Here is a 26,772-nt window from a genome sequence, read left to right as displayed (position 1 = left end):
CAGAGGGCTCCATACCCATCTGCTTCGAATTATCTTTCCGACTTACGACAACTGTAGTGGCAAGACAGGGACAGAGCAGGTTTCTATGATCTGAGCAGAGTGGGTAAAGGAGGAGTCCTGGAGCTCTCGGTGGCTTTCTCAGGCTTTTATTAAGCTTTTACATGTAGTGCAGCAACCAGGTACATGGCAGGCACCGGTGCCAGGGGGCCAGGAGGCCTGGAGGCCTCCAAGCCCCAGGCAAGTTTTCACTCTGGGCTTCTCTAGCTTCTTCCTCCCCTTCTCTCTCCTGCTTCTTCTGCTTCTCATGCTTCTGCTTCTCTTGTCCACTATCTCAATACTCCTCCCATGGCCCACAGAAGTAAACAACACAACAATGTAACAACTGCAGGTGCCCCATCAGGCAGGGCAATCCTAATGGTGGGAGGGCAGAAAAGCCTGAAAACTATTTACACTACAGCTAGCATCTCCCAAGGCCTGACTAGGGCAACAGGAGGTTGCCCACTGGTTTGAATCAGCTAGCCACCTTACTCCATAGGTTACCACACTACTTCTAAGATTGTTTACTAACTTTTACCGTTTTTTTGTCATCATACATTTATTTTTAATGTAGCGTATCAGTTTCACATTTTCTAAAGTTAAGCTATCATGTTTTTCATAGACTTTTCAACAAATGGATAAGAGAGGCAAGAAGGTTTGCCTAAGTCTACAAGTCACAATGCACATGTAGCACTGCCAGGGATTTATTCATGTTTGAGATAAATATATATATATATATATATATAATGTTCCCAATACTTAGCAAAGGAATGACAGGCTGGCTGAGGAATATATTAACACACCTTGTTATGTGAGTATATTATCATAAAAGACAGCAGACAGCAAATATATAGTTTGCTCTTATCCATTTTCTGGTTAAATATACCTAAAAGGGGAAAAACAGGCATTTTTACTTGCAAGGTGAAAACAGGCCATCAATTTGATCTCTCCTACCCCACAGCTATGAAGACTAAAATGGCTTTTCCTGCTTCCAGCTCACTTGAACATCTTATCTCTGCTGAAGCCAAAAAGAGTGGTGGTTCTGAAGAACAGGGAATACCAGCTTCCCCACTGGGAAGCTCACACACAAGTTGCCTTTAAACAAAACAAAAACAATGCAACTAAGTTGAGCCAATTTCCATTCAATGGAATTACTGCTTCAATTGTTCCTTTCCAGGGAAATACTCCCTCTAGGGGCTTTAGGATCAAGTCCTGCCATCCAACCAAATGCTTTAGGATGGAACTGGTACCTGAAATTTTCCTTAATGTTGTCTCCAAATTTCAGTTCAAGCCCTCATAAAATCCGGGTGTCCTCTGGTCTTCAGAGTCATAAACCTACTTCCCCTAATCTCCCACGGTGGTGAAATGAACTGACAGGCACACAGAATTCACAGAACATGAAAAATAGGCATATTCCCATCAGTGAAAGCACAGTAAGGCTTCTGTAATTAGAACCAGTTCTCTCAATTGAAACCCTGCAGTACCTTTTATAGATAAAGGTCCTTTATCATCATGTGTGTTAATAAATGTAGGAAAGCGCCTATAGAAGCTTAAAAGCATCTGTGTCCCTGGGATGTCTTATGCTAACAGATGACTGGGCTGCCTTTTCTTTACTGTTATTCATAAGGGAAATTTGGAATTTGTTAACTTATTGAAATCCCCTTTAGACTCTGGTCAACTCACTTTTAGCCCTTCTTTGCTTCTCCTGTCCTCTCAGTTAACAGAACAACTGAAAATGTCCTGATAGAGTTACACTCTAGTGGAAATGTCATTATCGCTGTAAGTGGATATTGACATAAAACCGACTTAGATTTGAACCCTGACAGGTAGAAGCTGTGTGACCTTGAGCAAGTCAATTTCTCTGTCTTGTTTTTTTCTGTAAAATAATCTCTGGTCATAGCCAATCGTTATCTCTAAATCATTATACATATGTAGTATTTACCCCAGTATGTGTCACTTTGGCATATGGATTGTTTCAAGCTGAGGTTAACTGAGGCCCTGCAGGCTCAGCAGACACTTTAACCAACCATTCCTTAAACTACCTTGAATGAAAATTGGGCGTATTATCCAGATTTTGGATTTTTTTTTTAACCAGAAAATAACCTTTCTATTGGAGAAACCTATCTACATCGCAGAGCAGACCTGTAATTTATAAAGCATCTGGTCTTTGTTATATGAGTCATTTCCTTATGTGAGTCCCTCTCCTCTCTCCTTGAACTCCCAGGTCACTATCCCACTGTATCGCTCAGGGCATTTTACCCCATTGGCTTTAGAATCCACACCATGTAGATTCTCTGTATGTATGTAATTAAATTTGGGTTTTCTCCTACTAATTTTTCTGATATTAATATGGTTGCTTGAGCAGCCTGAGAAAACTCAGGACTTAGGGGGTCATTTCCTCTGCCCCTACATCTGTATCAGTCATTGTTCATTTAGTCCTTACAACAATCCCTAGGAGGAAGAAACTATAGATGAAGTTATTGAGGTAGAGAGGCTGAGTGACTTACCCAGGGACACACAGCTGGTGAACTGCAGAGCCAAAATTCTGACAGTCTCCAGAGTCCTGGCTTTAACCACATCTACAGCCTCTTCAAATGAAAACATAGCTACTGAAGGTTGTTTTGAGGGTTAAATGAGATAATGTGTGTAAAGCCTAATACTCGACCAAGTATCTGATAGGTAGCAGTTGTGGTTGTTATGGAAGGTTTTCCCCTTCTGCCCTGGGGAAATCTGGATGACTTTTACTTGGGACAGAAAAAACAAGGTTGGAGGGAAGAGGACCCCAGTCAGAGAAAAGGAAGAAGGCGCGGTGGAATGCGGGAAGGGAGAGAAATTGTAAACAAGAAGTGAGGCGGAGGGAGCCCTGCCTACTTAGGCAACAAGAAGTCTAGCTGGCCGGTCTGGAGAGAACATGGTGACAGCTTCGCAAGGGACCACAGAAGCTTGCCCACCTTGCCAACCGAAGAGCACCTATTCAGCCGCGAGGCCTCAGGCCCCTGGCCCGGCCCCACGGCCCCCCCCCCCGCCTCCGCCGCAGCCCCGGCTCCGACCACCAGGGGGAGGGGGGGCGGGGAAAGGGCCCGGCTCCCAGTTTTCCCGGCTTCCCCGCCGCGGATCCTCCCCACGCAGGGCGGGGCCTGCTTCGCCCCCTCCGCCCGGAGCCCGGGAGCCCCAGGCCCAGCGGCGCGGGCCACGCCACGCGGTGTCCGCGCCCGGGGCTCGGGCCGGCTGGGCGCGATGGCGACTTGGCGGCGGGACAGCCGGCTGACTGGCAGCCAACGGCTGCTGTGCGCTGGGCTGGCGGGGGTGCTCAGCCTCAGCGTCACCGCGCCGCTGGAGCTTGCCACCGTGCTGGCCCAGGTCGGCGGGGCGCGCGACCGCGCCCGGGGGCCGTGGGCCGCGGGGCTCCGGGTGTGGCGTGCCGAGGGGCTCCGGGCCCTGTGGAAGGGGAACGGGGTGGCGTGCCTGCGCCTGTTCCCCTGCAGCGCCGTGCAGCTCGCCGCCTACCGCAAGTAAGAGCCGGGCAGCCCGGGAGGCGGGAGGCCGTGCCCCCGCCCACGGCCCTGTCGTGGGCCGCAGCCCCCATCTGGACTTCGTGGGCAGTTAGGCCAAAACTGCCCTCAGGGCAGTTAGGCCAAAACGCCGGGGCCCCCTAAACCGTAACCTCCCTCCTTCCAAGTTTTTCCGCCTCTCTTGCCCCGCAAGGAGTAGTTTTGTGGGGCGCTGCCCTGGCGCAGAAGTGGCTTAAGGTGGGACGCGAGGTGAAGATTCGGGGTGGGGGGGGGGGAGGGAAGAGATGTCCAAAGGAAAAGCTCCTACCCGGTCTCCCTTCCACCAACTTGGGCTATTTTGCCATGACTGTCTTAGGAGGAGAGAGACCCTTTTGAAGGGTGTATGTGAGTGTGTCTGTGACCAAAGCCTCTAGAAGAAAATGCTGGGTAGGGTGTGAGGGCCCCATGCGTGTGCCCCGCCCTCCCAAAGGAACCTTGATGTCGGGCTGCAGCTGAGCCTGCAGACCTTCTGCTCAGCCTTCTGCCTCAGGCCCCTCGCTGGCCCGGGCCCAGTCTTCCACAGCCGCTTAGGGAAAGATCTAAGGTCCTTTTTAAAAAAAAAAAAAAAGATTGATTTATTTATTTACACAAGCACTGGGTACAGTCAGAATTGCTGGAAGGTGAGAGAATTCACCAGAGCCAGAGCGGGGAGCAGAGCAGGCAGACTGACAAAATACGCTGCTGAGGGGAGCAGCGGGCAGCAGGAGAGGTCTGCGCGCCATGTGCCGAGAATCGAACTGGCACTGCAGAGGCTGCAGGCAGCTTCGCAACCCAGCTCTCTACCACCCAGGGGCCGGGAATCAAGCTGTTGCTGAAGAGGCTGCGGGTAGCTTCGCAAGCTAGCGCTCAACCACTGAGCCACCGGGGAGGTGCAAGATCTAAGGTCCTAAAGAGTGTTAAAGCTACCTCACTGCTAAGAGAAATTTGCATTTGATCTGGAAACAACCTGAAAGAACAGTAAAATATTCAGTAAACAGTAAAAATTTCAGGAGGGAAGGCTGTTTCTGTGTTTGGAGAGATGGTCCCTGTGTTCCACTTTCAATGGGCACAATGCTCACCTTGAAGCCTGGCCTTAGCTCGGAATTAGACATACAGCTGGTGCTTTTGACCAGTAGTTCAGGCTTGGAAGCTGACTGTCCAAGCATTGTGCCTTGACATTGGGAAGCCAGTGTCCGCCTCTGAGGAACTTCCCAGTTCCTCACTGGGAAGCCAGAGCTGAAATGCTCACCTAGCAGCTGACTACGCGGATGCCTTTGCCTTCGCGGAAGGAAGATAGTGAGAGCCTTCAGGCTTTTCTGCGGAGGCTTTCCTCGCTCCCCAGACCCCCTCGCCCTCAGTAATATCTGGTCTTGCAGTTGGTAAACAGTTCTCTGAGTTTTAGTGACTCAATTTCTCCCCACTTCCTCTCTATCAAGTGTATGGAATCTTCCTTTAGACTGTGACCCGAGGGGAGGAAGACAACTTTAAAGGATGTTTAAGTTTTGTGGCTTTTCTGTTAACCACCTAATGTATGTACATCATTAAGATTTTTAAACAGTTTTATTGGAATACCATTGACATGTGAAAATATTTTATAGTTAAGTTATACTACTTGATGTCTTGATAGATGTAGGCTTTATGAAATGATCATCATAATCAAGCTAATTACCATGCATTTCCTCTATGTAGTTATTCGTGTGTGTACAAGTGTGCATGTGCGTGTACATCATTGGAGTTTTACAGCTTCTGCCTTCTGCCCTCTAAGGTCCACAGGGCAGGAAGTATTATGCCCATTTTACAGGTGCGGAATGGTCACACTGCTTGTCAGTTAGCAGAGCTGGACTCTCCCACCCTGGTTTCTGAATCCACATCCCATACTCATTTCTGTTATATCATGCTGCCTTTCTCGCTGCATTCACTTGACACTGATTTAGTGAGGCTTCATGGAATACCCACTGTCTGCATTATGCTACGGACCATGTAAGGATGAAAGGGGCCTGATCCCTGTGCCCCAGACTTTAGAGTAATAGAAAAAAAAAAAAAAAAAGACTAGTGTGTCCATAGCGCATGCTTGCTGTGGATTACATGGTACAGAAATTTTGGCAGGTGATGTCATAAGCACAGGCACAGAGGTGGGAAGGCATGCAGCATGACTGGGGCCTAAGGTGTGTTTATAGCAGTAGCGGGAAATACATCCTGGAAAACTTGTTGTAGTGAGATCTTGGAGGCCTGGGTTAAGGAGTTTGGAATGGATATGCAAGGATGGCAGTGGGGGACTTCTGGGAGAGGATGCTTTGATGAATGTGATTCAACAGAAATTATTGCCACCCAGAGGCAGGGTAGGATGACTAGAGAGGAGGAAGACTTTTAGTGGTGGTACCAGTTAAAAACCTGCTCTACTAGCCCTGTGGCAGCTAAGGACACCTGAAATAGGCTGGCGACCTTAGGAGAGAAGAGATGTGTGGGAGAGGAAGAATAGTTACCTGGGCTAGGTGTGCTCATCTTTTTTTTTTTTTTCCTTGTAAGACTACTATCCGGAAACTAATGGGAAGTATTTCTGTGAATGACTAGGCATAACTAGAAGGCAGAGTGCTTGATTAATCACAGTGCCATCCTTCCTACATAAAGGTGATTCCTTTCTCCATCATTTCACTGATTAACCTTTGTTCTTTCCCAACCATGGATTTGCAAAAATAGTTGGCTGGGGGTAACGGTACAGCCTGTGATCATGGGTTTTTAACACAGCTCAGGCATCCCGGTTCAGGAAATGGAGTGGTTGGGTGACTTGTCCATAAACACAATGGTAGAACTGGAGCTTGAAACCAGGTCCCATCCACCACTGCACTGCTGAAATGTCCACTTACTCAGATTTCAGGTCAAAGCCGTCCACTCCGTAGAGTCTATCAGGAGCAAAGTTCTCATATAGTAAAATAATACCTAAGGCAATGGACAGCTTTCAGACATATCGGACTGTATACCTTCCTCCAATTTGACATCTGCTTGTACAGATCTTGACTTGGGTCCCTGCAGCTCTGAAATTGTCCATACCCAACACCATTCCTTGCTGTGTGACCACTCCATGGGCTGTACTGGCAGCTTTGGCCACTGACCTGTGTCAGGCTGAAGTGTCGACAGCATTAACTACAGATACTCAAGGGTGTTGAGCAATGTCTGTGTGACTGAAAGGAAGACCCGTAACCAGTCTCACTGGAAAAAGCTTCCGGGCATCTGGGGGGGGGGGCGGGTGCAGGGAAGAGCAGAAAGGGGAACATGCTGCCCAGCCAGTCAGGCAAGATTTTTAAAAGTGGGAACCAGGATGATGTCACTGATGGCCTATCAGAGTTGCCTGCCTTGATTTTGTGATTCTAAACAGAAAGATTGTGGGCCTTGTCCCTGTATCAGATGGCAGGAGTCTGAGAAGAAAGGACTCTTTTTAGTTCTTATTTTTAATTTTGTATATTTGACAGTAAGACCTTACTTTATTTTATTTTTTTTAAGATTTATTTATTATTTATACAAGAACGGGGATACAGGCTAGATTTGTGGGAGGGTGAGAGGACTCACCAGAGACAGCGGGGAACAGAACAGGCAGACTGATGAAATACACTGCTGAGGGGAGCAGCGGGTGAGACAGGAGAGGTCTGCCGCGCCATGTGGGACCCTCGCAGGCCGACTGGGATCAAACTGGCACTGCAGAGGCTACGGACAGCTTCACAGTGCTGTGCTCAACCGCCTGCGCCACCAGGGGAGGCCCAAGACCTTACTTTAGAAAACAAACTCTCCTAACACACGGTTCCTCTTCCTAGTTCAAGTCATTCAGTGAACTGAGGACCTGTTTTCTGTTGCCCCTATGACAGCTGACCTCTCTTAGGAGCTATGCTGAGTGTTGTTAGCACAGTGTCTGGCACCTTGTAGATGTTCACGAAATGGGGACTGAATGAATGCTTGCCCTGAGCGTGGCCTCAGAGGATAGGGAGTAAGGGCGAGGCATTGAGAATGAATAGTGGTGGTGTTTTATTTTGTTTTGTTTTTGGCCTTTCAGACTCCTTCTAGGTTTTTCCAACTTCCTGCAGACCAGCTTTCCAGCCAAGCATTTCCACTTCCCATCTTCCCTGCTTCTTCTAAGGTTCCCCCACAACTTAGCTGGCCAGGGGAGGAAAGAGGGAGGAACGAGGAAATGAACAGTTAGTGAAATGGATGCAAATGCCAGCATCTTTAAAAGGTAGCTGGTTAACTCAAATGTGTGTGTCAGTTGGTGGTTAAGGCACATTGACAAAATGAAGTAAGACTTGCCTACAGCTTGAAGATGTTATTTATCCATGAATGTGTACTGGAGAGCTAGCGAGCCTTCTTTGAACCCCGTCTGTGATTTCAATGGAACACCTACTTGTCTTATTTAGTGTGCAGAGGGCTCTGGCCTGCTGCCAATATGAAGGATCAGGAAGGGCACCTCTTCACTGGAGGTTTGAAAGCCAAAGCACTGGGGATGCTCTCAGTTTTTAAAAGATACAATTATTTCAGCCTCATTCTGTTCACTCTCTTTTTCTTCAAATCCTTGCTGTCCCCCCTCTCTCCCTACCCCACTTTCTGGCAGAAAATATATTCCCCTAGCTTCCAAGCTTTTTTTGATATTGTCCTCATCAGCAAGGAGGAGTAAAATCCCTTTGCTTCCTAGCCAAGCAGTGTGTGCCATATAAAAGTCCCTTTTACCAATTTCTTGGGTGTTTTTGGCTTGCTGGCTTTTCCGGAAGAGCATGAGACTCTAATCCGAAGGTTGTGTGTTTGAGCCCTATGTTGGGTGGGCATTTAAAAAACAAAACAGGGGGCCTCCCTGGTGGCACAAGGGGTTAAGCACCGCACTATGAAGCTATCCTCAGGCTCTGCAGCACGAATTCAATTCCCAGGCAGCCAGGGAGCAACCCATATGGTGCAGCAGTGCTCTCCTGTCTCACCCACTGCTCCTCTCAGCAGTGTACTTCAGTCAGTCTGCCTGTTCTGTTCCCCTCTCTGTCTCTGGTGAATCCTCTCACCTCTGGCCTATACCCCAGGGTTCTTGTATGCATAAATAAATAAATCTTAAAAAAAAGAATAAAGTTGGATAGAAGCTTAGTCCCAGTCCTTGTAGATTTGTTCTCCTCGCCTGTAACCAATGGGGAAAACTAGGTAGAGGGTATAAAAGACCTCTCTATTATCTTTATATCCAAGTTCCTGTGACAATAATTAGTTAAAAAATAATAATAAAAACCAAAACCATTTCTTCCAAGGTAGGAAGTTTGACTGAGGAAGCTCTGTGGATTGTAACAGAGGCTTTCTATTTTGCATTTGGAAAGGGCTACCCAATGACACTTTTTGATGAAATTCTGAAACTACAATTACAAAGAATTATCCAGCAAACATTCATATACCCACCATCCAGAATTAACAGTATAAAGAAACTTCAGTTATCTTTTCTCAAATACAAGAAATATGCAATGACACAACACATGCTATGGAAGTTCAAAAAATGACCAAAAAAAAAGAAATAGAATAATATTACAGATAAAACTGAAGTCCTCTTCCTTCTTATTCCCCATCCTACCGCCTCCACCTTCCCAAAGGTCTATTTTACACCTCTTTGTATGTACTTGTCCTTTTACAAATCTATGGTATGGTTTTGTGGATGTGTTTGTTAAATCAGATAGATGCTTACCGTACACTATGTCACTCTTCAATTTGCTTTTTTCATGCAACTGTATGCTTTTATGCTTTATGCATTTGCTGCATAGTTCTAAGCTCATCCATTCTAACTACATAGCATCCATTGTATGACTGTACTAAAATTATCCATTCCATGTATATATATATATATATATATATATATATATATATGCAAGAGTTTATGTAGGACATGCACCTAGACGTGAAATTGTGAGGTAAGGGTAGGCGTCCTTCCATCTCAGTAGATGCTTCAAAGTGACTGTAGCAATTGGTGCTTACCAGCAGTGGCTGAGAGCTTCTGCTCCCCCATGCCCTCACCATCTCTCAGTAGTATCACACTTTTTATCATCCCCAGTCTGCGAGGCGAGACATGGCATCTTGCTGTTGTTTTTATTTGCCATTTTCCTGACAACTGTGGGATGCATTGTGTATAATTGTCAAACCAGTATGTCTTTAAATTCACTGACTGGGCATGCTCCAAGTCATCATTTCAAGCTGTTTCATTTCTTTTACAGAACCTAAGGCGCACATTCCAGTTTGGAATTTACCAAGTACTTTTTTTTTTTTAAGATTTATTTATTTGTTTATTTATTTACTTATACAAGCACTGGGTACAGTCAGAAGCGCGGGAGGGTGAGAGAATTCACCAGAGCCAGAGCGAAGAGCAGAGCACGCAGGACTGACGAAGCACACTGCTGAGGGGAGCAGCGGGCGGCAGGAGAGGTCTGCGTGCCATGTGGGACCCTCGCTGGTGGCCGGGGATCGAACCGGTGCTGCAGAGGCTGCGGGCAGCTTTGCAGCCCAATGCTCAACCACTGTGCCACCGGGGAGGCCCTGAATTTACCAAGTACTTCTGTGCATTTACAATCCAGGGTTGACGGTCAGGTTATGACAGGAAAATGCTTTCAGTGAGGTGGGAAGGCTTAGGGCAGATGAAAATAAGAAGTTGGACATCTTTTCCTTAGAGCAACTAGAATTATATAAATAGTGTGGGAATGACTGGTTTTCATGAATTCTAATACATTAGTAATTTTCACCTTCTAAAGCATTTCCAAATGCTGGAAAATGAGTAGTGTGAATTCCTCTGGCACCAGCCATAGCTGATCCCCTTGGGCTTTCTCTCCTGTTTCCTCCCAGGTTTGTCATGCTTTTCACGGATGACCTGGGCTGCATTTCCCAGGGCAGGTCCATCATGGCCGGGAGTCTCGCTGGCATGGTTTCCACCATTGTGACATATCCTACAGACCTCATCAAAACCCGACTGATAGTGCAAAACATGCTGGAACCATCTTACAAGGGGATCCTCCATGCTTTTTCTACCATTTATCACCAGGAGGGGTTCCTAGCCCTTTATCGAGGAGTTTCCCTTACTGTTTTAGGTAAGATGGGACTTTTCTCCTTGTCCATGAAAGGCTGTGTTCTTTGGTGTGTATGAATGTATTATATACCTTTATAACCAGTTCAGTCTGTTTTATTGAGGTCAAGGTCATATGGCTTCCATTCATATAGAGCCAATTAGTTTCATCCCATTCCATCCCATTCCTGACTTTGGCCTGTCATGTCCCAGTGAGAAGTAGGACAGAGAGTAGAGGTGACTCAGCACAAAGTGATGGGAAGACAACCCCGCACTCTTCCCACCTGACTACGCATGCATGCTCACGTGTACGAGCACAAGCAAAGTAGCAACTGTGGTCTTTCCAACCTTTGCTAGGGTTACAGACACACAGGTCACCACAAACACTTGCCAAATCCGGTAGACTGCCATCCTTTACCTGACCTACATTGCAGCATTGATGATGTTGATCACCCCAGCTCCTGGAAACTTAGCTCCTAGGACCCCACCTCTGGGGGGGTGGGTTCTTAGCTCCTAGGTCTTTCCCACCTCTCTGGCTGCTCTTGTCTCACTCATCAGGCTTATGTGACACTGCCAGCCTCCTACACATTGCTATGCCCTTGGGTTCCTCCTTTGGCTTCCTTTGTACCCTCTACTTATTCTTTCTCCCCTGCCCTTACGCTTTCCCTCCTCCTCACATGGCTTCATCTAATCTAAGGGCCTGAATAAGCGTCATTATACACTAATGATGTCCAATCTCATCTCTCTGGTAACAATGACTCTGGTGCTTTGTGCCAGGCCCTGTGCTCAGTGCTTTGCATACAAGTCTCATTTTACAGACAGGGAAATGGATGCTTAGGGAAGCTAAGTGACCTGCCCAAGGTCATAGATAGACAGCAGAAGAACCTAGCAACATAACCCCAGAGCCCTCTCTCCTACCCACTGCACCAATTCCCAGCGGCAGTATGAAGACCTGCTATTGAACACCTGCACCTAGGTGCTCCCTGGGTACATCAAACTCGGGACTAAACCTGCTGTCCTTGTTAGTCTCACACCTGCTCTCCTGTGTTCCCTAATGAATGAGACCACTCTCCTCCCACGCAGTGACCCAAGCCACAAGAAATGTAGGAATCACTTCATCTCCTCACTCCACTCCCGTATCAGTCACCAAGTGCGGTCCATTGATCTTTTTGAACTCTCATGTCTGCCCCTGCCCCCTCCCCCCGACCCGCACACCCATATCCTCTGCTCTAGGTTGCTCTCATCTTCTCTGCCCCAGACACTCAGGCAAGGCACCCACCTGGTTCTAGTCTTGGGTTTCTCCTGCTTCAGCCCGCCCTGTGCATTGCCACCAGGGTGAAGTAATCTTTCAGATGCAAGTTGATCATTTCAGTCATTCCACTGCCCTCCTTAACAGCCTTCAGCAATTCTTTCTGAGCTACAGGGACAAGCCCAGTTCTTAATGGCATCCCAGCCCCTGCCAGCCTGTCTGAACTTATCTCCTCCCACACCCACCTGCATGCCTGCTCCAGCTTTCAGAAATACTTGCATTTTTTGAATATACCAATCCCTTTGTCCAGGCCCTTCCCTCTGTGTGGACTGCCTGTCCACTCAATGGCTCATGAACTCTTACTCATTCCTCAAGATCCAGTTGAACAGTCCTCTCTTCTTTGAAGTCCTTCCTGATTTCCCCAGGCAATATTAATCCCTCTGATCCTTGCATACCAAATGCATCTTTTATGGCCTCTGTGATTGCACATATCAGCAATCTCTCTTCTCCACTAGATGGTGAGCACCTGTGGGGACTGGCCTGCTCCTTTTTATATTCCCGGCACTAGCTATAGGATCCAGCACATAACATACGCTCCACAAATATTTTCCAATGAAGGGAAGTGGGTGTTGGTGAATTTTTAGTATGGTTATAAAATAAATATTACACTTCTCCTAAAGACAAGCAATCCCACTTTTGTTACCCCTGTTTTAAATCTCGTTAAGAGGATTCCTGAAGTTTTTGGAAAAAGTGCCACCTGCTGCACTACCAGCTCACCCTCTTTTTCTAGAAAGGTGAGGATAACATACAGTGTAGTGTGTCCACTGGAGCCTGAGATGGCCACATTCTCAAAGGCAAGGTCAAGTAACCTCCCTCACCACTTCAGTCTCACTTTGCAGTTTCTTAAAATACTTCCTTCTCAGCGGGAGACAAGTCTCTCCTCACCTCCAAAACATGAGATGCCACCCACTAACTTTTCTTTTTATGAGAGTCATTTTCCTCCCCCATTTCATCTTTTTAAATTTCAAACATCCAGAAAAAATTGGAGTTGGAAACCCCCTCCATATATACCTATCTTCTAGATGCTTTGATGACATCTTATTTGCTCCTGTGACCTCTCCACCTACCCATCAGTCCAGCTTCTATATTTTTTCGTTTCCAAGTTGCAGCCATCAGTACACTGCACCCTTCAATGCATGTATCATTAAATAGAGTTAATTAGACCTTTATGGTTCTTTTGAAAGTAAAATTTACATACGGTAAAATGCAGAAGCCTATAGTGAGCCACACGGGCACATCTTGACAGTTGACACTGTCCCTCTCAAAATACAGCACATTACCATCCATCAAAAAAGTTCTTTCCTGCTGCTTTTGATGGGGTGATTTTAGCAAGCCCAGAGCCCATCCTTCTTACCTCCCCTGGGTTTCCCCCTATTCTCTAGTCGCATTTCCTGAGACTTCAGCGGCTCTTCCTGGCCTTGTTTTGCAGGTGCTCTCCCTTTCTCCGCCGGCTCCCTTCTCGTTTACATGAACCTGGAGAATATCTGGAATGGACCCCGAGATCGGTTCACTGTCCTCCAGAACTTTGCCAACGTGTGCCTGGCTGCCACCGTGACCCAGACCCTGTCCTTCCCCTTTGACACCGTGAAGAGAAAGATGCAGGTGAGGAGTTAGGTTGGAGTGGGCATCAGGGGGACGCCTCCAAGTGGGTGGGTCTCAACAGCAAAGAACACCAGCCTGGATGATGCCAGGTTTCCAAGGGCTCAGGACTGCTCATGCTGATACTTTTCAGACCCTAGCTCAGTGGCATTTCTGCTCCAACCTCAGGGCTGCTGGCTCCCCCTTCCCATGCTCGACCTTCGTAGGTCTTGGAAGAAGCCTCCAGAGGAGGCCCACTTTTCTTTGCTCTCTTCTTAATGCCACCAGTGCAGCCTCCTAACTCTCCCTCTCCCTGTGGCCTCCACAGGCAGGACACAGCATTCTTTTTTTTTCCTAGCCACTCTTTATGTCAGTGCAACAGAACAGAAAGAACCAGAATAAACCAGGAGCTTATCATTCATGAGGGTCCAAAGGATCCAACAGTACCTGACTTCCTTGTCTAGGGAGTAAATGCATTTGAGACGGGACCGTGTCTTAGAGGCATTGGTCTTGCTTTTTCCTAAATGCTGCCTGTGAAAGTTCACGTGTTCTCTACAGACCATGAAGGCAAAAGCCTGTGTCAGAGGTCCCAAAGTTGTGAGTATTTGGCTTAGAATCAGCCAGATTTGATTAAAAACAAACAAAAATTGGGCCAAGTGAGACTGGGGGTTCCAGAAGGGTCTGTGCAGAGGGGGCACTCTGAGCGTCCTAGCAGGACTGCGGCTTGGCTTCCTCCCCTTGCCCTGCTTACTCTGGCTGCTTTCCTTACACCTCAAGTCCCGGGGCTCTTCAGGACAAATCTTGATGGATACAATTGATGTATTTTTAAAGAACTGCTCGAGATCCCTTGAATCCAGTTGCAAATGATCAGTCCCAGCGGACTTTGTCTTTCCCAGAGTCTCTCTTTTGTCCCACTGCTGTCTCAGTGGCTGTGATTGCCTGGGCTGGGCTATCCCGGGCTGAACTGGGTCAGGCCTCACCTCAATTACCTCAGCACTGAAAAGCCTGAAAGTGCCTATCTCAGCCTATAAGGAAACACTGCCAGTACATATTGAGATTGCACCCAGTTCTGCCTCTGCCCGTCAGACTTTTTATCTGTCAGGGCTGTGTTCTATCCTGTCCTTCATCCATTTGTCACAGTATTGTAACTCTCATGCCGATGCCAAGTTAATGTCTCCCTAGTGCATGCTTACGTATAAAGCTATTATTCCTCAGTTTTAAAGTAATGACCATATACTTAGAAATGGTTAAAATGCCAATTTTATGTTATATATATTTACCACAATGAGAAAATTAATGCATATAAGTCGTAGAAAATTTGGGAAATGCAGAAAAGTCCAAAAAAGAAAAGTTATCTTTAAACCCAACATTTGTGCACAATAATGATTTATAGTTTTTCTTCTGTGTATCTTCTGTGTGTAGGCATGCATATGTGTGTGTGCATGTTCAAATATAATATGTGTATATGGAAGATTATTTTTTTCTTAACAAAATTGTGTTGAAAATGTATATAAAAATTAGTATTCTTTTTTTCCAATTCTGTGTTGGATATTGCCCCAGGGCATCAAGTATTGAGAACATCTTTTTAATTATCACATAATATCCTGCCGTATGGATGTGCCATAAATACTATTTTTCAAACAACAAAGATTCATTCTTTCAAGGTTCTGGAGGCTAAAAGTTGTCTATTAAGGTGTTGGCAGGGCATGCTCCTTTCAAAGGATGTAGGGGGAGGACCCTTCCTTGTCTCTTGCAACTTCTGTAGCCCTAAGTGCTCCTTGGCCTTCGGCAGCATGGCTTCAGTCTCTGCCTCCACTGTGCCATAACTAACAGTCTCTCCATTTCTGAATCTTTAGGCTGTTTCCAATTCTGCAATATAACACTGCCATAAAAACCCTTTTATTTTTTCACATCTGTGATGTCGCTCTTCAGCTATATTCCTAGAAATCGACTTACAGGTCACAAGATAAAATAATTCTAATGCTCTTAATGAGGTCTTCACCCTAAAAAAAGTGGTAAGCTTACACTGGCACCCACGGTCAGTGAAAATGATTCATCTCCCCGATTTTCATCAACAGTAATTACTATCACTTTTGAAATCCTTGTGAACCTAATAGTTGCTAAGTATTATCACATTGTTTTCGTTTGAATTTCATTGATGATAAACAAAGTGCAAGTTTTTCATATATCAGTTGACCCTTTGTATTTCTGTGTTAATTTTCCATTGACGTCCATTGCCTGTTTTTTTTAGGATATTCGGCTTTTTCTACTGATTGGTAAGAAGTGTTTATATGTTAAAGATAGTAGCTCTTAGTCATTCACTGCACACGTTTGGCTTCCCATGCTGTTTATGTGTTGTTTTGTTGTACATATTTTAAATTTTCATGCAATTATATCTATTCTTTTTTGTTTCTAACTTTGCTTTTCTTGTAAAAGGCCTCCCCTGTCCCACAGTCATCATTTATGTGTTCTTTAAATACTTGCTAAACACTTTAATATGTATTTAAAATTTACCTGGTGTATGACATGAGGCATCACCTAACTTCAAAAAAACAGTTTACCAATTGTTTAAGCACCATTTTTGAATAATCTGTCTTTCCTCCGCTACTTTGTGAAGCAACATTAGCCATGTCCTAGGTGTCCACATATTCTAGGGTCTGTCTCAGGCTGTACATTCTATTCAGTTCATTTATCGGTTTGTTCTTATGCCAATACCACACTATTTTAATTCCTGTAACTTTGTAATACCTTTTCGTATGTAATGCAGCATCTCCCTCCTCATTGCCTTTCTTTTCCAACCTTCTTTTCTGCCTTAATTATTCTCAGTCATTTGTTCTTCCTGAGGAACTTTAGAATTGATCTTGTGATTATGATCAGAATTATGTTAAATGTATATATTTGAGATACTCTATAAAATATTGTCTTTCATTCAGGAATATAGTTGTCTCCTTTAGATTCAGTCTTCTTTCTTTAGATTGAATGATATGAATTGGCCAATATTCTACATTTTGGACATATTCAAGTGACAATTTCTTATGAGTCAACCTTTACAAATGTTGATTTCTTCGTGTGGTTGTTATGCTCTTTCTAAAAAAAAGATAGCTTCTTTTAAAAAAAAAAAAGCCAGGGAGAGTTTGAGTGGAAGGAGGTATGATAAAAGCTTTTTACTCAGTTTTTAGAACCCTGACCCTAAGAATTTCTTACCGCCAGGAATGAGAACAGGCTCCCTCTGATTGATCAACAGAAAGAAGATGGTTGAAGCAATGGCTGTTTATATCACTGATTTCCATGCTTTGAACTCAGCTAGTTCATTTGTTGAACTAGTAGAGCAGGAGGATCTCTCCAGCACTTTCTGCCATCTCTTAAAATTTAGTGTTCCTTAGGCATAGTTGAAGGTTTGGTGAACTGCCCCAAACCAGAGCTTTGAGCTTGGGTAGGGTGTACAGTGAGAAATTATTTCAGTTAAGTTCAATGTCATCTAAATAAACACAGGGTGAGGGAGTGGGGGTGGCTTCAGGCTTCTCCATAAACTTTTAGTTTTCCTTCTTCAAGCTGAGAGCCAAAACTGTGACTTCTGGGGGAATCTAGGCAATACTACACTCTGCTCTAAAATATATACTTACCACAACACTGTGCTATAAACTGGAGAAAGCTGAAGTAAAAGCAAGTGTTTGGGGGAGAAACCGGATCATCTTTTCCCTTGTGTGGAAACCTAGATTATCTTACCCAGAGCTTCAACAAGAAGCTTTAAAATAAATGCAAAGTCATGGTTGTAAACAAAATTTCAAAAGGTTAATTGTGCTGTTTTCACAAAATATGATCAGCATATTGTGGTCAGAGTGTATAGGAGTTAATAAGCAAAACACATTGTGAGTCCACCCCTCATTAAAAAAACAAACCAGGACCTCCCCTGGTGGTGCAGGCGGTTGAAGCCCCGCTGTGAAACTGTCCACAGCCTCTGAGGCGCCGGTTCAATCCCGGCCTGCCGGGCGAGGGTCCCACATGGCACAGCGGACCTCTCCTGTCTCTCCCGCTGCGCCCCTCAGCAGTGTATTTCGTCCGTCTGCCTGTTCAGTTCCCGCTCTGTCTCTGGTGAATCCTCTCACCCTCCCGCTCATCTGGCCTGTAAACTGTTTTTTTAAAGTTAGGTTATTTATTTTTATTTATTTAAAAATAAATAAATCTTTAAAAAAACAAACCAGCACAAGAATTTTAAAAGCAAACATGTCGTTGTTCTCCTTGGCCACTAGATGTCGCTGCAGCAAACAGAGCCTCTGAACACTCAGGGTATGAGAACCTTGCTGTTAATGATCTGTCTCTGTTCTGTTAACCACCTCCTGCTTGAAATACATCTTCAGTCTGGAGGACAGGGGTCCTAGAAAGAACAGGCTCATCCCAGATTTGGTTGTAGTTGTTTTTTCCTGCAAAGCGCATAATCCAGATTTTCTAAGAGAGATCTGATAACAGTCTGTTCCCTACGGGAGCAGGCAAGGGTTGCCAGCAGAATTTGTAATGAGAGAGCTTTGCAGGGCAGCCAAGCTGTTCTGCCCTGAGCACACTTAATGGTAATATTTGCATGCCATTAGCTTTCCCCCTTACACTGCCCGTCAGGAAGCAAATCAACGTCAGGTGTCTGTTAGATAACCGTTTGGACAGGGTATTTTTCAACCCGTGCTGACTGGCCACTTTGTCTGAATGTCTCGTTCTCCTAACAGGCTTTTATATGCACGTGCACATGTGCACAAACATACACGCACAATCTGCCCATTTAATGCCACATCAGGTTGGTACCCTCTTGAACACTAATAACAATAATCAGAAGGCTTATTTAACCAGCTGAGCCCTTCCTTCACCATGCGTACACTCATTTTATTCCTTTTTCTTTTTCTTGCCCTGACTCCTGGCTGGCAGGCTAGAGAATGGAGAGGTAAATAAATTATGCATGTGCATGTTTTGATGAAATGGTTGCTGGGGGAAGCAGGGTGGGCAGCACTGTGGACAAAAGAGAAATGAGATGCCCCCCACCTGGGGTGCTTACACAGACCCCAGCACCATCCTGCCTGAAGTCCCCTTCACCACACTTTCAGCTTGTGCGGGTAATCTGGCCTTGTCACCTTTGCATCACCCATACCTGGCCCAGCGCCTGGACCGAAACGGGCTGGCATCTCTCACTGTATTGAGAGAACAAGTAGAAGAGGAAAATATTGAGGGAAATTGGCCTGATGCATCTCTGGGCCCTGATAAGATCAAGGAGTCCTGAGCAAATGGTTTTCTGGACAGGTGTATGTATGGGAGTGTAGGAAGAGGGGATAAAGAGGGAGACGGCTGCCCTGAAACTCCAGAAAACAAATGAGAACAGCTTAGAACCCTGAGAACATGGGCTTAGGCCTTCTGAGAGAAGGAGGGAGACACCAGGCACAAGCGTGGTCCCCTCTGCTGTCGCCCCTATTGGGTGTCTCCATTTTAACAAATATAAAACCAAGTGTCAGCCTGTGTTGCTACGCCAGGGGACTTTGACCCCATCGAGGCTCGCAAGGTAAGCAAGATTGGGCCAGGTCAGCACTGGAACTGAAAGCACATAAAGATGAAGGACAAAGGTAGGAGCCAAGTGGCACAGCTGACTGAGCAGAATACACACATGGTCTGCGAGTGCAGAGGCCCCAGCCTGTTCAAACAGATGCTGAGCCTGGCCAAGATGCTTAACACCTCGGGCCGCCTTTGCTGAACTAGACACAGCCAGTCCCTCCCAGAGCGGCCTGCCTGCTCGTGGGGTCTCCTGCTCAAACCCACATCTTCGGCGCTGACACATTTCCTGCGCTCCAGCGCACATTTCTCACTGCCTGATGGTGCTGCCATTTGACTGTCACCTCTGAATATGTTCACACTGACTTCTTTCCCCTGTAAGTTGCTTCCCAGAGTTTTTCATTTCAATGCCATCTTGCCCTGTTACCTAAGCTGGACAGGCACAAGTTCTTCCATTCTTCCTTTTCCTCCCTTCCCCAGTCAACATAGAGCCCCGATGGTTCTTCATTCCTAACATTCTGACACTGTTCTTTCTTTTTGTCATTGACCCTCCCTATCCAGCCCATGCCTAGGCTGTTGCCGTAATCCTCTAATGGGTCTCCAAGATTAATTCTAAAAATGATCATATGCTTCCAGCACTAAAGTACCAGGCAGTGTGCTAAGTGCTTTATGCTCATGATCTCATTTGCTCCTTACAGCAACTTTACAAAGTAGGTACTATTCTTATCAAGCCCATTGTACAGATGAAAAGACTGAGGCATTGAAAGTTCCTATAGCCTGCCCAACCTCACCCGTCCAGGCAGTGAGCTGAAATACAAGCCTCAGCAGCTTGTCTCCAGGGTCAATACTCATTTCAGTTTTCTTCAGCTCACCCCCTGGGCTCCTGCCAGACTAATTTTCTTCAGCTCTCCCTCTGTCATGTTCTTTATTGCCCCTAGAGAATAAAGACCGAGCCCCTTGACCTGGCAGGCTGCCCTTAGCAACTTTGCCACCCTCACCACGCAGAGTTGCAAATTCATGCACTGGCAGGAAGTTGGAAGTAATGTGAGAAAAAAAAGGAGGGGGGTGGAGCCCAGACAGCATATACATTTCCCACCTACAGAGTAAGTTTTCCAGTGCATTCTGAGCATTAGGCCCTCCTAAGGCATTCTGAAACAGTAGGAGAGCTAACAAGACTGCTCACAAAATGTGATTAGAATACAATAAAAGCTCTTGGGGGGAGGACTTCCTATATTAATGGACATTTTACACAATGAAATGTTTTATTTGTAGATTTGATTTGTTGATAAATGTATTATCCAGTTAAATTGCAAAATGTTTCAATAATATTCCCTTGTGATAAGGTGCAATAATAGGTATAAATGATAAAGAAACAAAAAAAAGAAAGAAAGAAAAGAAAAGCAGAAAGGAAGCAGTGAGCCTGGAGGCTGTGGCAAACTCTTTTCTGAAGGACTGGATGGCTGCCCTTTCAAAATGGGGGCCCAGTGTTCAAGGGAGCCTGAAATCCAACATTTTTCTGTAAAATCTTCCAGTCTTGCAATGTTGGCAAATAAAAAAGTTCAGTACTGTCTGGGCTGAAACAAAGCATGCCTTTTTATGACCTCTGCTCTAGGGAAGCCTCCGAGTCAATGGAAATGATCACCTTCGCAAACCTAAGTGTATTTCCCAGTCTAGTCACCTCTGCCTGGAGCATCTGTCTCAGCTCCTTAAAGGCTCAACTGGGATTTGCTTGTGAGCTATCTCTTCTGACCTCCAGCAGCACCTCTGTTGTTTCTGCTGGATAAAGGAGTTGGCTTTTCTGACCCCTCCAACCAACTCACCTATCTTCATGGATAAAGGCTATATTTGGTCTTTGTAGAACCACAACGGGTGACCCTGACCACTCCGATGGGACGGTGTGGCAGGAGAGCCCAGTTGGCAGTGTGCCCTGACAATAATGACAGATGCTGCATTTTCACTGTCACCCCCAGGGGCATAATACTTTGTTTGCAGAGCTTTGTGGGTAAATGACCCCTATTATGTGATGCTGTTGACCTGTATGTGCTCTCTGCTCCAGCCAGCTCGTTTTCTATAGCATTTCTCTCCATGCCCCTCTTTCACCCATCTCTGCACCCATGCCCTGTGCCTCTGCCCTGCCAAAGCCACCTCTTGCGATCTTCTCATTGCAAGCAGAAGGAGTCTCCCCTCTGCATGCTCACGGCTTATTCATGCTCCTGCTCTCTGTGGCACATGTCGCATACGTGTCATCATCTTCTGTGTCTACTACTCTCCCCCTGTAGACCACGAGCTCTTTGTCTTTGGGAAGTATGTCTTAGACGTTTGTACGTCCACATAGCACATGATCTGGCGTAGCAGGCATTTGATACTTGTTTTAAAAATGAATGAAGTTCAGAGCCGGCTTATGGGATCCTCACTACCTATGAGTAGAGACTTGAACTTGAGCTGCCACTGGGTGAGCCCCAAGTCTGTGCGCTTGTCCCTACCCATACTGAAGGTAAGAACAGCCTGCTCCTTCCCTGTCCTGCTGCCCTAAGGGAACCCCAGCTTGACCCTGCCTAAAATCGCCTGTGATTCTTGGTCTGACAGCGCGGTCTCCACCTCCTGCCTTAGCTGTCAGCCTCTCTGTATCTCAGTCCAAAGGGCAGTTAACATTTCAGGATGGGTAAATATGCTCACAGGACAGAGTAAAGCAATCTTGACACCGTTTTGGTGGTACAACCCCTTTCTTCCCACCTCCAGTCTTTAGTACGGCCCGGGACAATCCAGTGTCCAAGAGAGTAGGCGCTAGTTTGTTGAATGCAGCGAATGTGACGCGCTGTAAATGAATGTGTCTAGTGTGTGCCCTCCTTCAGTGGGAGGCTTTGGTCAGGGGTAAGGATGGCGTGAGGGTAAGGTAGAGGTGATAAAAGGAACAGCTTTCTTGGGATTACAAAATGAAAATAATATAGTTGCCGTTGATTGGTCATTTATTATGGACAAAACAGTTTATTTTCTCCTTCATCTACTTTATTGACCCTGTGAAATAAATAGTTATTCCTATTTTCTAGATGAGGAAAGGTGGCACAGGTAGGGTAAGTCAATTGCCTGACAGGCACAAAGTCAGTGCATGGGGCAGCTGGGGTTGAGCCCAGCCCTTCCCCCCAGCCCTAGGCTTCATCCTCCAGGAGTACAGCTCCTAGGTGCTCTACTGGGCCCCGGCCCTGGCTGTGGCAAAAGATGAGGGAGACCCAACCTTGAGAACTGGGAGTCCATGTCCTCAGGGTTAGAGCTTTGGAAGGAAATGGTATCTGGTAAGCTCAGAAATAGGCACCAGCCTGGCTTGGGTCAGGAAATGGTTAGTTCAAGTTAGAAGGGAGAAAAAGATCTTTGGAAAACGGGCCTCCTTTGCTGCAGCCTAACAATGGAAAGATTTGAAGCAGCAGCCACGGCCATAGATGGATCATTCAGCAGCCACAGCCCTTTAGCCATGCGCTGGTTATAGGGTGGGTTCCCAGAGGGAGTAGGAAGAAGGCCCCATGGGGGTGCAGGCACCAAGCGGGGGGGGGGGGGGGGGGGGGGGGGGTGTCTCAGTTGTTATCAGCATGCCTGCTAGGAGGCGCTTAGCAGAGTCTAGCTTTTCTGCTGAGGCCAGCCCTCCTTGGTTGGCATGGCACCTACTCTCAGTAGGAATGGAGCTGTTGTCCCAGTGGAGCCCTTACCTGTTTTGCAGTGACGCTGCTGGGCACTGGGCTCTCGGGGTCACGGGAGAGGATGGGGACATTACCTGGAGCTTGTTGCATTGTCAGCTCCTTGCTGTCGTCTTATTTTGGTGTCTGGCCCCTCGGGGTGGGGGGTGACTTCTGCCTAAGTCAGTGGCATTTGCCTTGGCAGTGTGGGGGGAAGGCTGCTTTTCCCATCCATGCAGCTATCTGGAGACCCCTGAGGCAAGGTGCTTTGTCTGGGCATCAGTTAAAGGATAGGGAAGGAGAGCACACCCTTTCAGTCTTTCAAAAGCTAGAGCATGCCCCAAATACTTTAGGGGCAGCAGTTGTTGGTCCTGGAAACAAGACTGTCCCCAGAGGGCAGGCCAGGGAGGGCACAGGCAGGAGCCTTCCCAATTCTACTTGAAAAACCAGCCCGCCCTTTTCTCCTTACCTTCCTTTGACGAGATGAAGTCTGGGAAGCAAAATGACCTCCCTGGGCTAAGCAGGCCTGGCTGAGCTCCAGTTGAACACTAACAGCAGCTCCGAGAGGATCTTACCTGTCTCCAGAGTGGGGCCAAGGAGAGAGGTAGGGGGAGGGAGGAGAGGTCCAGAAGAGGCCCACTGTCAGCCAGGAAGGACAGCAGCTGTGAGCATTCAGCTCCTGCCCTGCGGTCAGGACATGAGGACAGGGTTCGCTGAGCCCTGCGCTGACTGGCCAACTATGGAAACACAGCACCAAGGTTTACCCTCTTCCCCCCTCCCCCACTTGTTACTGGATTGTTTTTGACAGCCTGTGTCCATCTTAAAGCTTAAGTGGGCAGAGAGCTCAGTGGTCAAGAGTGGGGGCTTGGGACCCCTTACTTACCCCGCTTGCAATCAGGTAAACCAGGTAAACTCTCTGACCTCATCTGTAAAACATGGGGGTAAGAATAGTGCCTCACTCCTGTACCCCTGAAGTGGGTTAATGTAGCTGCAAAGCCCAGCACATGATAAATACTCAAAACCGAGCTACCATTTTTTTTAATTGTTCTTGAAGCATCTCTTCAGAGTCCACGCATGGCATCGAAGGCCTGTTTAGAACTGTAAAAGCCCGTCCAGGTGTATTTCAGTGGTTCCTGTGATGGCTATAAAAATACAAATTAGCTACTGGTGAATTCTCTCACCCTCCCGCGCTTCTGACTGTACCCAAGGTTTGTATAAATAAATAAATAAATCTTAAAAAAATATATACAAATGAGCTAGCACCACAAAACCTCAAAAGACCATCTCTGTACATAACGGTGAGCAGGCAGGACAGAAGAGCTGATTGTCGTTGTTTGGTTAGTTTAACAGCGATTTGCCTGGAGGCCACCAGGGACAAGGCTCTGCCTATATCTGTTAGCCCCAGGCTTCTGAGAACCTTCTCTTCCGATTATGTTCCTCACATTCCTGTCCAGTCTACCCCTAAGCAAGGCGCCTCTACTGTTGGCTCCTGGGGCTGCACTCTGTCTGCCTCTCCCACGGGCTTGCCAGCGCGCCTCATTTGCCTCCCATTTGCTTTCTCCAGCCTGGTCCAGCTGCACCTTGGGTTTCCTTACCCACAGCCCCCAGTGGGCACACAGGAACTGCTTCCCTTCTGTCTTCCCAAACAACACTAACCTGCTGTCCATTTGCTGGCTTCCCCCGTCTTCATCATTGGCTTTCTGAAGAGCTACTCAGTCCTCTGGCCTGCAGCTAGAACTGGGGTCTGCCCTGCAGGAGGAGGGTAGCCGCCTCCACCCACCTGTGTAGACATCCCCAGTGCTGAGCTGGGGTACTGCCCAGATATCTGAGGAGCAGTTGCAGGTCTGGGCTCTGCCAAGAAAAACTTGGGCCCTGTGGTTCACAAGACATAAAGGTCCTTTCCTCTGATTGTCTTTTTTGCTTCTTGGGAATTTGCCAAAAGACAAAGCCTCTTCCCACAAGTGCCTTCCATGTGTGTAAGTCCTTAGAATGATCTTCAGGTTGTATCTTATACAGCTACAGAGAACTCATTACCAAATAACAAGCAAAAGGTCCTAAAATCCTATTTATTCCAACTAGTGGTCTCCTTCCTTTTGTGTCTTGTTTTAAGTGCTCAGGATAATGGGAGAGTGTGGGGACGTGACCTTCAGCTTGTTGCATTTTCAACTCCTTGCTGCTACCTTACTTTTCAGTCTGGTCAGTCAAAACATAGAAATCTTGGACCTCCCCGGTGGCGCAGTGGTTGAGCGCTGGGTTGCGAAGCTCCCCGCGGCCTCTGCGGCGCCGGTTCGATCCCCAGCTGCTCCCCGGCCAGCTGGGGGTCCCGCATGGCGCGCAGACCTCTCCTGCCGCCCGCTGCTCCCCTCAGCAGTGTACTTCGGTCCTTCTGCCTGCTCTGCTCCCCGCTCTGGCTCTGGTAAATTCTCTCACCCTCCCTCCCGCGCTTCTGACTGTACCCAGTGCTTGTATAAACGAACAAACAAACAAATAAACAAATAAATAAATAAATAAAAATACGTGCCTCTTTAAAAAAAAAAAACTTCTAAAAAAAATAGAAATCTTTTTTCATTAAGACTTTAATTTTTTTTCAAACAGTTTTAGGTCCATGACAAAATTGAGAGGAAGGTATAGAGATTCCCACATACCCCCACATGCATTATAAACTCCCATCCCCAAGAGTGGTGATTTTGTTAAAATTGGTGAACCTTCATTGTACTTGTCATAATCACCCAAAACCCACAGCTTCCCTCGGGCCCACTCTTGGTGGTGTACGTTCCGTGGATTTGGACAAATGTGTAATGACATGCATCCATCAGTAGGTATTTCACTGCCTCAAACATCACCTGTGCTCCACCTACTCCTCTCCCTCCTCTCTATCCCAGCCTCTGGCAACCACTGATCTTTTACTGTCTCCAGAGTTTTACCTTTTCCAGAACATCACATAGTTAAAATCATACAGTGTGTAGTCTTTTCAGGTTGGCTGTTTTCACATAGTAAATGTACATTTAAGGTTCCTCCCGTTCTTTTCATGACTTGATAGCTCATTTATTTTTCACACTGAATCATATTCCATTGTCTAGACGTACACCAGTTTATCTCACATACCAAAGGACATCTTGGTTGCTTCCTAGTTTTGACAATTATGAATAAAGCTGCGATAAGCAGCCATGTGACGGGTTTTGTGTAGACATAAGTTTTCAACTCCTTTGGGTAAATACCAAGTTTGAGTCTAATCTACTTAACGGGATTGCTGGATTGTATGGTAAAATATATTTAGTTCTGCATGAAATCTCTCTTCCAAAGTGACTGTGCTGTTTGGCATCCCCACAAGCAGTGAATGAGAGTTCCTGTTTTTCCATCTTCACCAGCATTTGGCAGTGCCAGTATTCTGGAGTTTAGCCATCCTGATAGGTGTGTAGTGGTATCTGGTTGTTTTAATTTGCATTTCCCTGATGACATATCACCCAAAGACTTAACATATGTGGAAATCTTTCCATATGCTTATTTGCCATTTGTATATCTTTTTTTAAAGATTTATTTTTATTTATTTATGCATACCAGAACTGGGATATAGGCCAGAGGTGTGGGGGTGAGAGGATTCAACACAGATAGAGTAAGGTGCAGAACAGGTGGATCTACTGAAATACACTGCTGAGGGGAGCAGCGGGCAAGACAGGAGAGGTCTGCTGTGCCATGTGGGTTAGCTCCCTGGCTGGGGAGGCCCTGTATATCTTTTTTTGGTGAGGTGTCTCTTAAGGCCTTTGGCCCATTTTTAAAATCTGATTGCCTTTCTTACTATTGAGTTTTAAGAGTTCTTTGTATATTTTGGATAGGGGTCCTTTATCAGCTGTGTTTTTTGCAAAGATTTTCTCCTGTCTGTGGCTTGTCCTTCCTTTTTTTTCATTTAACAGTCTTTAAATTAAATACTCTACATTTTGCCAGGGTAACATATGTTTATGATATAAAATCCAAAATGTACAAAGAGTATACATTGAAAAATAAGTCTTCTTCAACCTTTGTCCCCTGGCTTCCCCATTCTCTGAGATAACACTGGCATTTCCAGTATCTTACCTGAATCTT

The 26,772-nt window shown here is 46.3% G+C and overlaps 1 protein-coding gene across 1 annotated transcript in view; it reads left to right on the top strand.

The window, feature by feature from the left end:
- The first annotated feature begins 3,184 nt into the window (after positions 1 to 3,184).
- SLC25A43 (solute carrier family 25 member 43) overlaps positions 3,185 to 26,772 on the top strand; it is a 35,814-nt gene continuing 12,226 nt past the window's right edge. The window contains exons 1-3 of the mRNA XM_037512025.2: positions 3,185 to 3,548; positions 10,401 to 10,642; positions 13,356 to 13,528. Coding sequence (XP_037367922.1) covers positions 3,274 to 3,548; positions 10,401 to 10,642; positions 13,356 to 13,528 — 690 coding nt within the window. The 5' untranslated portion in view covers positions 3,185 to 3,273. The remainder of the gene's footprint in view (positions 3,549 to 10,400; positions 10,643 to 13,355; positions 13,529 to 26,772) is intronic.

This window comes from Talpa occidentalis, unplaced genomic scaffold, assembly GCF_014898055.3.
Source record: "Talpa occidentalis isolate TD23 unplaced genomic scaffold, MPIMG_talOcc4v2.1 talOcc4.15, whole genome shotgun sequence".
Taxonomy (NCBI): domain Eukaryota; kingdom Metazoa; phylum Chordata; class Mammalia; order Eulipotyphla; family Talpidae; genus Talpa; species Talpa occidentalis.
Note: the sequence above shows the minus strand (reverse complement) of the source record. Positions and strands in the feature narration are given on the sequence as shown.